The sequence below is a fragment of the Macaca nemestrina genome, chromosome 15 (assembly GCF_043159975.1).
Source record: "Macaca nemestrina isolate mMacNem1 chromosome 15, mMacNem.hap1, whole genome shotgun sequence".
In the NCBI taxonomy this organism is placed as follows: Eukaryota; Metazoa; Chordata; class Mammalia; order Primates; family Cercopithecidae; genus Macaca; species Macaca nemestrina.
In genome coordinates this window covers 68,065,614-68,080,790 of record NC_092139.1, presented here as the reverse complement: position 1 = coordinate 68,080,790, position 15,177 = coordinate 68,065,614, and the positions used below count along the sequence as shown (strand labels likewise).

Below are 15,177 nucleotides of genomic sequence, written 5' to 3'. Positions count from 1 at the left end.
TACAGGATGGGCAGTGTAAAAATGCTAAAACTTTGCTATTTTTATTTGGCTTACGTAAAAGTGATAAACACAGAAAAAGCTTACATCTTAAGAAAAACGAATCTTCCTATTCAAGGACACAAACCATCTTCTCATTTCAGTTTCCTTGTAAGGTTCCTCAGTAAAGGACATATTTACATAGGGTACATTGATATAAAATCCATATTGGATTTTATTTGAAAAATATTTAGCCCAGAAGTTGATATATTATGGGACTTAGTTCTCAATATACACCTTTCTATAATGTATAGAACATTGTTTTAAAATGTGTACATTAAAAATAATCTGCTGCATCGACTTGATTTTGCGAGTTAAGTCACTTTCATACAGTCTATTAGTGTTCTATAAGGGAAATTATAATCGGATAGTAAATCAGCTAAAGTTTTGTTTCTGTGTTGTTGTTCATAAAGGGCCTGTGCCCTGACCTCTCTGAGGTTTCCACACCCAGGGTGGTGTGGGGCCTGCGGAGGAACAGAAAGCCAGGACCCCGATCCCTCCAGGAGGGTATGCCCCCATCATCCCCCCACGTCCCGCCTCCTCCCAGCCCAGGCCCGGTTACCTCTTTTGTTTGTCCGTCTTGTTCACGTCAGTGTCCCTGAGCATGACGATGAGATCCTTTCTGGGGACTTTACCCCACCAGGCAGCTCTGTGGAGCTTGTCCAGATCTTCTCCACTGACGTGGTACCTGGGCTCCATGAAGGCGCTGTCGTCGTAGTCTTCCCAAGCTTCCACGTTGCTCTCCCCGCGCCCCTTGCAGCTGGGGACGTGGTACCTGGGCTCCATGAAGGCGCTGTCATCGTCGTCTTCCCAAGCTTCCACGTTGCTCTCCCCGCGCCCCTTGCAGCTGGGGACGTGGTACCTGGGCTCCATGAAGGCACTGTCGTGGTAGTCTTCCCAAGCTTCCACGTTGCTCTCCCCGCGCCCCTTGCAGCTGGGGACGTGGTACCTGGGCTCCATGAAGGCGCTGTCGTCGTAGTCTTCCCAAGCTTCCACGTTGCTCTCCCCGCGCCCCTTGCAGCTGGAGACGTGGTACCTGGGCTCCATGAAGGCGCTGTCCTCGTAGTCTTCCCAAGCTTCCACGTTGCTCTCCCCGCGCCCCTTGCAGCTGGGGACGTGGTACCTGGGCTCCATGAAGGCGCTGTCGTCGTAGTCTTCCCAAGCTTCCACGTTGCTCTCCCCGCGCCCCTTGCAGCGGGGGAAGCAGTGGCAGCACCACTTGGCCATCTTGCTCCTAAGTGTCTTCATAGCAGAGGCATGGTGGTCCCCAGAAGTGCCCACGTTGCTCTTGCCGCTCCTCCTGCAGCAGGGGAAGCAGTGGCAGCACCACTTGGCCATCTTGCTTCTAAGTGTCTTCATAGCGGAGTCGTCCTGGTCTCCAGAAGCACCCACGTTGCTCTTGCCGCTCGCCCTGCAGCAGGGGAAGCAGTGGTGGCACCACTTGCCCATCTTGCTCCTGAGACCAAATGGCTTCTTCACAGCGGAGGCAGCGGGTATTGAAGAAACCTCAGCCACCATCTGCTTTGAACAGCCAGGGGAGGCCGGTAGTCGCGAGCACATCGCGTCTACCAACCAGTTTCACCAACTAGCAGGAAATTCTGGGTTTCCGATCTGTTTGAAGAGAAAGGTCAATCCCAGCCAAAACCTGCCAACCCCAGCAGGGGAGCCCAGCCCACCCCACCCGGGAAAACCCACACCCAGCCGGGGAAAGCCCACGCCCACCCAGGGTGATCCCACGCCCCCCCCCCCCAGGAAGGGCCAACCCCCGCCCCGCCCCGCCCAAAGGAAACACCCAACCCAGCCAAGGGAATGCCAAGCCCAGCAGCCAAAAGGTCAAGCCCAGCAAAAGAACGCGATGGAAGAAACGTCAATCCAAGCGAGAAACACCGGGCAAAGCGATTAACGCCGAGCCAAGCGAGGAACGCCAAGCCAAGCCAGGAACGCAGAGCCAGGCCTAGCCGTTACAGGCTAGCCAAGCCGTTACGCGGGTGCGCGTGCGGTGTGCGCGCCTCAGGCGGCGTCATTGCACGTGGCACAGACAGTGGCCAATGTGTGCAACCTGCGCACAAGTCTTGGTGCCACGAATATCAGTGACAGCCTTGCGTTCCCGGCAAACTTCGTGGGAATTGGCCGAGCCTTCAGGCTATGGAGGAGAAGCCTCTGGTTGGAAAAAGCCTCTTGAAGCAGGACAGGGGCTAGAGCGCCTGGAACTGGAGGATGCTGACAGGCTCCTCTGAGGAAAGCCCGCAAGACACTCGTGGCGGTGCTGTTGCCGGTGGCCACGGCTGCCGCTCAGAGCTCGGGCTTCTTTCTTATATTTGTTTTGGTTTTATTTTGCTACTATTTTCTACTTTCTTGATGTGATAGCTGAAATTTTATTTGAGAAATTTCTACTTTTCCGTCATACACATTTAGTGAAACACATTTTCCTGCCAGCACTGGCTTTACCTGTGTTGAATCAAGTGTGATATGTCGTATTTTTATTCAGTTTAATATATTTAATAGTTTCCCTTGAGACGTTTCCCTTAGGAGTGTGCTTGCTGTTTAGCGCTATTCACAATAGCAAAGACATGGAATCAATCCAAATGTCCATCAATGATAGACTGGATGAAGAAAATGTGGTACACATACAACATGGAATACTATGCAGCCATAAAACAAGAATGAGATGATGTCCTTTGCAGGGACATGGATGGAACAGGAAGCCATTATCCTCAGGAAACTAATGCAGAAACAGAAAGCGAAACACCTAATGTTCTCCCTTATAGTAGGACCTGAACAATGAGAGCACATGGACACAGGGAAGGAAACAACACACAATGGGGCCCCTGGATGGGGGCGGGAGAGGGAGAGAATCAGGAAAAATAGTTAATGCGTGCTGGGTTTAATGCCAAGGCAATGGGTTGATATGTATAGCAAACCACCATGGCACAAATTTACCTGTGTAACAAACCTGCACATCCTGCACATGTACCCCAGAACTTAAAATAAAATAAATAAAAATGTAAAAAAGAAAAAAACCAACAAAACTAAAATGTGTGCTGTTTATCTTTCAAGTATTTAAGATTTTGCTATTATCTTACTTTTTTATTTTGAATTGGATGCCATTTTGGCTGGAGGATACATTCTACATGATTTCAGTTCTTTTAAAACTCTAATGTTTGTTAAAATGCAGGACACAGACCATCTTGGTTTATGTTCTGTGGGTACCTAAATGTTCTGCTGTATTCTGATGCTAGGGGGTGGAGGAGCAGGGGTTTTTGTTGTTTCGTTTTGTTTTGTTTTTTTGAGGCAGAGTGTCGCTCATTTTGCCCAGGGTGGAATGCAATGGCCTGATCTCGGCTCACTGTAACCTTCGCCTCCCGGGTTCAAGCGATTCTCCTGCCTAAACCTCCCCAGTAGCTGGGATTACAAGCACCCGCCACCACACCCGGCTAATTCTAGTATTTTTAGTAGAGGCAGGGTTTTGCCATATTGGCCAGGCTGGTCTCCAACTCCTGACCTCAGGTGATGCACCCGCCTTGGCCTCCCAAAGTGGTGGGATTACAGGCCTGAGCCTCCGCACCCAGCCAAGGGTGGAGTACTTTATAAATGCCAGTGAGCGGCAGCCGCCAACATCAGTAGCTGCTGACACTGCTGGCGACTGGGGCGGACAGCGGCCAGAGCCGGAACCCAGGCTTCCTGCCACCTGTGCGTGCGGCGCACACCTGGAAGCTGTCCTCTCACAGCCTACACCGGGGGGCACAGCAAAGCTGGGACTCATGTTTGAAGGAAGGAAAAAAATCGAACGAGTAACCCAGCACTGTTCTTTCCAGATCCATCCCGCTGGCCCTCTTGTTTCCCACGTTTTTGAAAACTGGCTACTCTGACCTCAGATCCCTAAATCGCAGCCACTGAGACCTGGCTCTCAGAAGCCAAAGCCCTGGCACTTTCCAGGCTGAGCAGGAGGAGGTGAAGGCAGACTGGAGGCTGGTCCAAGACAGCTGAGGGCTGACCATAGGGGGTCGTGCAGAGGCCACCACTGGGGCCGCTACACGTGACATGGGATTTGGGCCATTGGGTAGAAGGCGTGGAGATGGGGCACTGCCAGCGGAGCCAGGGAGGAAAGAGAACACTCTCCAAATTGTCTTCCAGGGTTTCCATGAGCATTTTATTAACTCAGAATCTGTCAGGAATAATACTAGGGAGTTACCTTTCCCTGAAGATGGCTCTTGTCAGAGTAGTGAGATAGGTGTGGGGGGGGGGTAGGGAGGAGGAAGAGGAATGTGAGGCTCAGTTTACACATATTAAGATCAGCAATGGTGTGCCGCTGGCAGGAGCAGAGCGAGCCTGGAGATTTGGGTGGCTGCAGTTGGTAAGTGGTTGCAATCCAGAGAGTGGGACTGAGATCCTCTCTTGTCATGTTAGCATCCCGTTTCCTGGGCGCGGCTCTGACATCCTGCAGGTGGTCATTTCACTCATGGAGGCTTTGTCTCTCTTCCATCACCCCAGACTCAGCTTCACACTCCAGGGCTGCACACCACCAGCCACCGTCATGTTAACCCCTTCCCAGGTCAATGTGTCCCTCACCTGGAGCCCAATCTGCTGGACAGCCTTGGACCATCCATTTTCGGGGTGGTGGGCAACCTGGTGGCCATCGTGCTGCTGTGCAAGTCGCGCGAGGAGCAGAAGGAGACCGCCTTCTACACACTGGTATGCGGCTGGCCACCAACGACCTGTTGTTCACTTTGCTGGTGAGCCAGGTGACCATCGCCATGTACATGAAGGGCGGGTGACCTGGGGCCAGCCCCTGTGCCAGTACAGCATCTTCATCCTGCTCTTCTTCAGCCAGCCCGGCCTCAGTATCATCTGCACCCTGATATCTATACAGGTAATTTGTGTTCGACATTCTCAGAGGAGTTTCATAAGCTTTATGTTTTATCTGGGTTATAAACAGAGTCCTCAAATGCGTAAAAAAGAAATCATACCAGGATTGAATTTCAGCAGGAATAAGTTTATTTTACCTATTCAAAATTAAAATACTTTTGTTTTGTTTGATAATGTTTTTGTTAAAGATACATTTTTGAAAAAAATTTAGGTAAATATTTAATAATGTCCCCTTTTCTATCCCAAGAAGTAATTTCATAGTTTATTTAAATTTTTTTAACAAAAGTGTAGCATAGATTTCTTAAAAAAATAATGCATATTTTAACTCAATAAATCCAAAATACTGTGGCATCATGTAATCAATGTAAAAATTACTAGAGATAGTTTGCATTCTTTTTTCTTATGAAATCTTTGAAATCCATTGTGTATTTTACATTTTAGTACGTCTCAACTCAAATGTGAAATTTTCATCGAGAATATCTGAACTGTATTTAGATTAATAAAAACGGCAGTTAAAAAATTTAACATAGATTTAGTACGGGGTGTGCAGCCAGCTTGCAAATCAGATCTCGGCTGAGCGGCCAGGCAGCCAACCCCCGAGGAGCGGCCTGCTGGCTCCGCAGTGCCCAGAAGTTGAGGATGTTCTACAGATCCATCATGCCTGCCCCCAGCAGCACCCCCGGCTCCAGCACCCCTGGGCCGGGCACCCCAGTCCCTACAGGAAGCGTCCTGTCGCCGTCGGGTTCAGTGCCAGGAGCCGCTGTCCCTTTCAGACCGCTGTTTAACGACTTTGGACCGCCTTCCATGGGCTGCGTGCAGGCCATGAAACCACCTGGCGCCCAGGGCTGCCAGAGCACCCACACGGAACTGCTGTCGGTCACAGGGGAGATGGGCAAAGGGATCCGGACCACCTTCGCTGGCAGCAAGAGCACCACGGAGCGCCTGAAGAGAGGGATCATCCATCCCTAGTCAGAGTGCCTGGCGGAGACAGAGCGGAACCCACACACTTAACAGGAAGCTCCTAAGCCTCTGTGTCTGGACTTTTCCCGGCCACTCCAGAGCACCTGCTTCTCCCTGGCCCTCATCCCTAGTTGCACTAACCATCCTGGGCTTCCTGGGTCCTGTGTCCCTTGATGGTGCCCTCAGGAACCAAGGGGTGGCTCTCACTGCAGGTGGCAGCACTAACGATCCTCCCTTCCCCCCACCCCACTCCGCCAAAGCAACAAGAGTTAGCAGCGAGGTCCCCTGAGTCCCACCCATGACCTACCCACAGTGTTGCCCACTGGAACTTTCTGTGGGCCCCACCACTCAGCCCTTCCCAGCACTTTTCCCACGTGCCCCCAGCCTCCTTCTCCCTCAGCACGTCTCAGGCCTCAGGCCTGACACTTCCCTGCCTTGTGTCTTTTGCTAAATATGACCTTTCTACATTAATAAAAGATGATTTGGAGTTGTGCTCTCTAAAAAAAGTTTAATATAAAAGAGAAATAAAAGAAAATTTAGCAAAGGAATATATCGATGAATATTTAAATATTTAGATGACATTACTACCAGACATAATGAGATAATCAGATATTTCATTTACTTATGATTAATATGTTTGTATTTATTTTTTTATTTTATTTACGTATTTATTTTTAGTATACTTTAAGTTCTAGGGTACATGTGTACAACGTGCAGGTTTGTTACATATGTATACATGTGCCCTGTTAGTTTGCTGCACCCATTAACTCCTCATTTACATTAGGTATTTCTCCTAATGCTATCCCTCCTCACGCCCCCCACCCCATGACAGGCCCCTGTGTGTGATGTTCCCCGCCCTGTGTCCAAGTGTTCTCATTGTTTAATTCCCACCTGTGAGTGAGAACATGCAGTGTTTGGTTTTCTGACCTTGTGATAGTTTAAACAAACTAGCAAGTTCAGAAGTCACTTTATAAGAGAAATAATGAAAAATAAAGTATTACTGACATTGGTAACAGAATAAAAGTTAGAGTTAGACAAAGTATTAACAAATAAGCTTATTTATTTATAAGAGAAGGGAAAATATTAGAAAGGATTAAATGACATCTTGTCAACATGAAGAAAAACTGTATTATATATAATTCATTTGTTAACTTATTATAGTGTTTCCTTGTATAATTTTCACTTGGTTTTGTCAGTTTTACTACTTGCTTCATTAGTTCAAAAACTACATCTTCATAGACCATTTCAGCTTTTGCTGTGTGGGCAGAATTATAAAACCCAGTTTCAAAATTTCAACTGAACGTTGTCAGCATTTTTCTTTGGGCTTTTTATTAAAAACAAAACAAAACAAAAAACCCCCCAAGTAATTGTGTGTGTGTGTATTTTAGCATTATCATGAATGTAATAACAATAAAATCAAACAGAATCAAATGGATAAGCAATATGTTGGACTAGCATCTCAAGTATGAAAATGGCATTGCCAACAGTGATATGATTTTTTCAAAATGGTCAACTTTTTAAAGTATAATCTTATTTCAACCTAAAATCTTACTATCGGAAAGTGTAGTGTACATTAAAATGTTCTGAAATGCCTTTATTCACATATATTAAATGGTAGTACTCATTCAGTTATCTACAAATTGGTTTTTCACTTCTGTAATTGTCTTATAGAATGTTCAGAAGTTATGCAGAATGTGAGATAATTTTCTATTGAATATGATCATTTTATCGTTGCAAGACATCAAACATCCCTGTTGCAAGCCATTAAACACCCCTGTTTCCTACCAAATAAATGTACAATAGTGATAAATGTAAAGATGTTTTTCAAAAAAGACACATTTTCGAGTTATAAAACAAGGATTTTAAAACTTGAATTGTTACAGTGAATATGTCTTAATATAGGCTACGGTCACTTTAGATAAAAAAATTACCTCACGTCTATTTTCAGTATTACTTAAAGGTATTTATGTAGTGGCAAAGAATTTTTTTTTGTTTTTTGCCTAGAGGCAGATATTTTTCCACATGGCTATTTATGGTATGAAACTGTATTTAAATGCATGTACACATATAAAAGCTGCCACTGTGGCTGTAAACTATTAAAAGTTATCAAGATTAAAAAATAAATAAAAAATAATTGTTTTTCTATGAAATGTCTTTATTCAAGTCCAAATTTAGAGGTTTAAAATGCTTGAAATGAATAAAAGTGAGTGTTTCACATATTTCAGTCGGAATGGCCTTTGTCCTAGTTTTATTAGTGAAGCAGCAGACTGCATTTTTTCCGCTCTCACACACCTTCAAAAGCTGGAGAGAAAAATTTGATAAAACTTCTAGGACATTATGTGATGAAACACATTAAACACTGAAGGAGAAATACAACCTCACTGTTTATAAAAAACATATAAGAAGGAATCCTGCATACATATATCTATCAGTTTTGTATTTTCAAAAAGTATTTGCCTTAAAATGAGCTTCATTAGAATATGTGTTCTCCCACAAAGCCAAGGAAAGTAGGTTAGACAGAGGATCTGGAAGTCTACATGTGTGATGTAACTTCATTGAATACGTTTCACAAATAAGGCAGAAATGTATCCGTGTGACCCAAAATATTCTCTAAATTTTCTCAAAGCAATGTGGCCACATCTATTATCTTTTACCATGACTAGTGTTCATTCCAGGGATTGGATATTACCTCGCCCATTTGCAGCCTCCTATCTCTGTGATTAATTATGGCTAACATTCTCAGCAGTCAAACATCTTGCAAGTGACAGCTTGAAAAGGCCTACCAGCATGATGTTCACTCTGCCACCTGACTAGCTTGTCTTCCATCTACACACTGCAGTATTTAGAAGAGCGCTTTAGTATTGTAAATTTGATCCAACATGTGTTCAACGAGATGAAATCTTCAATATTGCACTACCTGTGAATCGGGAGAATGTTAATTTGCTTCTGTAGTTTTAAGTGTATTCTCAGAGGTAGAGGAAGCCATATTATATCATTGGATTCAAGAAGTAAAGTAAATAGAAGAAAAAAAGATGTTATTCTAGTTTGGTTATGTTTATATCTTAAGTTTTCTTTTCCAGATATATAAGAACCTACTAAATACACTGAATAAAATGTGGTAGCCATGGGTTAAATATCATACTTTATGTTTTGCTAATTAATTCCAAGATACAGTAGAAAAATAAGCTCTCTTATATAATACAAAAATGATATGGGGGAAAGAAGTAAAAAATTAACTTAGAGACATCATTAATTAATTTCTTTTCTAAATGAAACACTAAATAATTTCTATTTGTTTTGACAAATAGAGAATATATTTAGAATCAATGCTTTATTACTTGGAAAGTGGAGTAAAATTTTAAATGTATTATTCAGATTGTATTATTACTATTTACTACAGATCACATACATTTGTCTTTTCTTCGTATTAGACATTAATTAATGGCAAACGTCCCTTCGAGGCCTATTTAATATGAGTAGTAAAGTATCTGGAATTTCTGAAATAATAAAAGTGACCTAAATCACCATGTTTGGTAAATTCACAACATTCAAATGGCAGGAGGGGAGTAGTGGATGTAGGGAAGGGAATGCTTATGTTCTCATTATTCCCAAATGGATTCTTACAAGTCTTCTCACTTGGCACATGGATGCATCTCAGTAACACACAATGTCTTACTTAGACAGCCACAACTGTCTGCAGTTTTTAACAAGGTACAATTCAACATTATTATTCCTTGCCACCTCAATATCAGATATTTTCTCATGTCATCTTTTACTTCTGAAGAGCTGAATTATTGATTCATAAACTGAATCCATAGCTACATATCTGTGGATGTTTTTAAATTATGTGAAAATTTTGTATATGCTTTCTTCTGGGGAAAGTATCGAACCTGGTGATTGTAACAAAAACAATCACTCGTGTTAATATTTAAGTCTTAATTAATTCAGAAAACTTTGCACACACCTTAAGGTCAGATATTATTTTGTACCCTACATATAAAAACTTTTTTTTTTTTTTTTGAGATGGAGTCTCACTCTGTTGCCCAGGTTGGAGTGCAATGGAGTGATCTCTGCTCACAGCAAACTCCGCCTCCCATAACATTAATGATCACTGATCAAAGATCACCATAACAAATATAATAATAATGAAATATTTAAAAAATTGTGAGGATTACCAAAATGTGAAACCAAGACACAAAGTGAGCACAGGCTGTTTATTAAATGGTACCAATAGACTTGTTTCACCTGGGTTGTCACAAACATTTCATTAGTAAATAAAAGAAAAAAGGCCATATCTGTGAATAAAGAGAAGTGCAATAAAACATGTTTGTATTAATTTGGTTAACTTTATTCCAACTTAATGTAAACTAGTTTGTTTATTTATTTATTTATTTATTGAGATGGAGTCTGGATCTTGCCCAGGCTGGAGTGCAGTGGCGCATCTCGGCTCACTGCAGGCTCTGCCTCTGGTGTTCACACCATTATCCTGCCTCAGCCTCCTGAGTTGCTGGGACCACAGGCGCCTGCCACCACGCCCTGCTAATTGTTTGTAATTTTTAGTAGAGACAGGGTTTCACCGTGTTAGCCAGGATGGTCTTGATCTGATCTCGTGATCCTCCCACCTCGGCCTCCCGAAGTGCTGGGATTACAGGTGTGAGCCACCGCTCCTGGCCATAAACTAGTTTTAAAACAGTTTATAAAACTCTAAAATGAACCTGGCAAATTTAGAGCAATAATAATATGATTTAAATTAGAGAAGTATTTTTTAAAAAGGTTAAATAACAAATGTCTCATTGGAATTATTCAAGTTGTTTCAAGCTCAGCTCTGAGGTTCTTAGAAACTAAAGTAAAAAGTATGACCAGTTTCTGAAGTCAAGACAAAATCATACAATCTTTAACTTAGAAAATTATCTTCTGTGTTGTGTCCTAAGCATAAAACAAATGTAAGGACTTGCCCTGACACTCTGTAAGTCGTTCCACTCCCATACGCACTGCAGAAATGTTTCCTGGCAAGAACAGCAAGTCTGAAGCCTTTTCAGCACAATAAGGAGGGATATGCTACATATAAAAAAATAGATGAGGAGGGAAAATAGCACCTTAGAGAAGTGAGAAGTCTCAAAAGAGACATGTATAAGGAGAGAAGTTGCAATTATAAAGAGCAAAATATGGAATGATGAAAAAAGACACTGCAAAAAAAGTTTTCCTCAGTATTTGCAATGCTCTTGCCACCTTCTGAAGAACGCTGGCTCCTCCTGGAAACAGGGTATTTGGACCCAGGCTTTGGAATGGAGTGACCATCTGCATCGAACTACCTTAAACTCAACTTTGTGAGCATAGGGTAAGAATAATTGGGTTACATAAAAGTCATTTTTAATCTAAAATGTCGTTCGTTAGTTTCACCAACTTTCTTTACCACTGGCCACTTGATTATATACACAGTATATAATGCATACAATGTATGAAGTATGTGTGTATGTGTTAATTGCCTATTTATGTTATCAGTAAGGTTTCCAGTCAGCAGTAGGCTATTAGTAGTTAATTTTGGGGGAATCAAAAGTTATGCATGTATTCTGAACTGTGTGGAGTGTCAATGCCCCTAATATCCGCATTATTCAAGGGTCAACTGTATATATCTTACTCAGCATAAAAGCCTTTATGAGGAAATGAAGACCCAAAGAGGCGGTTAAGAGTCCACCTCGTTATTTATTGAATTAAACATGAGTGGTTGTGAAATGTGGTGAGTCCAAGGGGCTTGGGTTACAGTAATTTATTGGTTAGAGAAGTGACTAGGAAGAAAAAGGTTAGTTTAACAAGATTTATTTGTGCAGATTTTCCTCAGCTTTACCTTCCAATCATTAATGGCAAGAACGCTACTACTTTTGGTATAGAGAATATGTATTACACATGGTAATTTCATCTCTTGTTTTAAAAAAAAAAAACAGAGTTAAAGTAAGAGTGATCTTGAACCTGCCTTGAGTTTTTTTGTTTGCTTGTTTTTTTTGTTTGTTTGTTTTTTTGGTTTTGTTTTTTTTTTTTGGGGGGGGGCTTTGTTTTCATTGAAAATAGTCAATATGCCAGAGTAGCATATTTTGTGGTGGAATCTTTTCAACTCCTTCACTGACTTAGCAAGATTCTTGTTCAAACTGGGTTCTACAAGGACAGAGAAAAGTCTGAGGTCAGGACTAGTCAAGAAGGACTCAAATACCTTACTAAAAATTTACTCAAAGGAAAGTCTTTGTCACAGGTAGGTCAAGAGAAACTGTATTAGTAAAAATCCTCTCTATTCCTTTATTTCTTCCTAGATTAATCATTTATGTAGCAAGGATATGTTAGGAATACATTATTTTTCAACCATAAAAAGTATGTTACACTCAAGGCCATCATTAAGACACAAATTTAGATTTATAGTTTACAAGGACTGTGCAGTCTGTCTGTGTATATATTTTTTCTGTCTTTATATTAACAATATTAGATTTGGCTGAAAGTTTCATATTGTAGTTTTATAAACATTAAAGAATTTAAGCATTTTAAATGACAAGTATTGCAAATATATCCAAAGTGATGCAACTATTTAGATACTTCCTTCCTTACCCTCCAAATACATAGAAAGTATGATATATAATGTGATGTATTATAGTTTCTAAACCTGCTCCTATATGTGAAGAGGGAAATATAGTATCTTTATATGAAGAACTTCCATACTTTTTATCATATAGTAAATATCTGCTTTCCAAAAATATACCCTATGTCACCAGTAACCAGTTTTTGTTTTTGTTTTATTAATAGATTATATGTTCTAAGATTTCAGGACAGTAGTAGTCTCCACTTATCCATGGAGAATATGTTCCAAGACCCTCTGTGGATGCCTGAAACCATGGATAGTACTGAAAGCTAATATATACCTGTACTATGATTTTTCTTATACATACCTATGATAAAGTTTATAGATTAGCCACAGAAAGAGATTAACAACATTATTTAATATAAAATTTACCAATTATAACAATATACTCCAATAAAAGTTATGTGAATATGGTCCCTCTCTCTTAACATTTCTTTTTCTTTTTTTTTCTTTCTTTTTTGAAATGGAATCTTGCTCTGTCACCCAGGCTGGAGTGCACTGGTGCGATCTTGGCTCACTGCAACCTTCACCTCCTGGGTTCAGGTGAATCTCCTGCCTCAGTCTCTTGAGTACCTGGGACTATAGGCGGGTGCCAACACGCATGGCTAATTTTTTGTACTTTTAGTAGAGATGCGGTTTCACCATGTTAGCCAGGATGGTCTCGATCTCCTGACCTCATGATCCGCCCTCCTTGGCCTCCCAAAGTGCTGGGAGTAAGTGGGTGTGAGCCACCATGCCCGGCCTCTCTTAACATTTTCTATTGTACTATAGATCTTAGCAACCTCAGGGTATATATATTTTTTTCTTTCCCTACTGAGAATTTTGACCTTTTCACTTTAAGGAAGGACTTTACAACTTCTCTTTGACATATCCAAATTGCTGCACATCACTGCTCTTGCACTTATGAAATACAATAAGGGTGACTTGAACACAAGCACTGTGATACCAACAGTTGATCTGATAACCCAGCTAGCTCCTTAGTGATTCACCCACAGGAAGCGCAGACAGCATGCATTTGTGGGACAAAGGGATGATTCACATTCAGTTCCACCTGGGATGGGATAAAAATCTCATCGTGCTATTCAGAACTGTGTGCAATTCACAACTTAGAAACTGTTTATTCTTGGAATTTTCCATTGAATAATTTCAAACTGCAGTTGACAACTGGTAATTGAAAACTGTGGAAAGTGAAACTGGGATAAGGAGGGCTACTGTACTACTGTTTTTCTGTACATTTTCAACTCATTTTATTTCAGAAGTAATTCTATTATAAATTTATTCCGATTTTGTTTTTGCTTTGGTAGAACACCTTAGGAAAACTGAGAATGGTGGTCAAAAGTATAATGGTTTTAGTTGGTTACTGGGACAGCCAAAAACAATCAACCACTTACTCCTAAAGATCCTTCTACTATATACAGGTCCCCATAGTTCAAATCACAGATATTCAGTTTACAAAACTTTGGTTGACATTATGATTAAGAGTATAAAAAGTATAAAATACTATGTTAACATTTGAACACTCATGTTCCAACAGGCTATGGAAAGGAAATGGAACATTCATACAGACAGATAAATCTTAATTTTAGTCATTGAAAAACTATAGCTAATCAATTATCAGTCATGGTGGAGACAACTATGAAAATATATACTTAAAACACCTGTTTTTTTCTTTTCCATTGGTATAGAAGGCTCCATTTTTAAAATATTGAAATAAATCATTAATTTATATGGATTATGAATTATATGTATTTGCATTCCAAAAGTAATTTTTAAATTAGGTAACTTTCAATTTTTTTAAAAAATTTCTAATTAAAAATAGACATTAATTTCAGTTTTTCCAGCTCCTCTTTGGCATAAATAAGTTTTATACACTGTCATTTGACTCTTTTCTATGTACTAATTTATTAAGTTATTTAATGTTTATTATATTTTAATCTCATTACATTAGTGCATTTTTTATAAAGAATATTAGACAAAGTAACTTGTATATTTGCTTATAAAGCCAATATAAACTAAAATACTTTTCAGAAAATATGATAAACTTTACACACTAATTTTGAGATTTCAGATGTAGCCTGAAATTAAGTTTCATAAAAACTTTAAAAGTATTTTTTAGGGCCAGGCACGGTGGCTCATGCTTGTAATTGCAGCAGTTACAGCGGCAAAGTTGGGAGGATCCCTTGAGCCCAGTAGTTGAAGACCAGCTTTGGCAACATAAGAATACCCTGTTTTTAGAAAAATTAAAATAAAATAACAAAAAATTAGCCAGATGTGGCAGCACATGCCTGTAGTCCCAGCTACTCAGGAGGCTGAAGTAGGAGGATTGCTTGAGCCCAGAAGGTCTAGGCTGCAGTCAACCATAACATCACTGCACTCCAGTCTAGGCAATACAGCAAGACTTTGTCTCAGAAAAATAGTATGTTTTCCTTTACTGATCTATGTAACATAATTGTTATTAAAATGTAAAACAATGTGTGTTATATTAAAATGAAATCTTATTTACAACATATTGTTCATGTGTTATAATGACAGAAAACTGTAAAAATGTCCTGCCAAAAAAATAAAAGCAGAAGTATAGAAATACCTTATTTTTTGACCGGAAAACTTCAAATAATTTTTTATTTCTAAGCAAGAATGTCAGCATTAAAAAGCGTACTTGTTTTAGACTTTAACATTAAAAAAAAGATGAAACA

The 15,177-nt window shown here is 40.7% G+C and overlaps 1 protein-coding gene and 1 pseudogene across 1 annotated transcript in view; one reads left to right on the top strand and one right to left on the bottom strand.

Moving 5' to 3' along the window:
- LOC139358384 (POTE ankyrin domain family member G-like) overlaps positions 1–1,741 on the bottom strand; it is a 40,288-nt gene extending 38,547 nt beyond the window's left edge. Inside the window, exon 1 of the mRNA XM_071078919.1 lies at positions 599–1,741. Coding sequence (XP_070935020.1) covers positions 599–1,596 — 998 coding nt within the window. The 5' untranslated portion in view covers positions 1,597–1,741. The remainder of the gene's footprint in view (positions 1–598) is intronic.
- A 3,544-nt stretch (positions 1,742–5,285) lies between these two features.
- Positions 5,286–6,165, top strand: LOC139358921 (cyclin-dependent kinase 2-associated protein 2 pseudogene; annotated as a pseudogene).
- Positions 6,166–15,177: the final 9,012 nt, after the last annotated feature.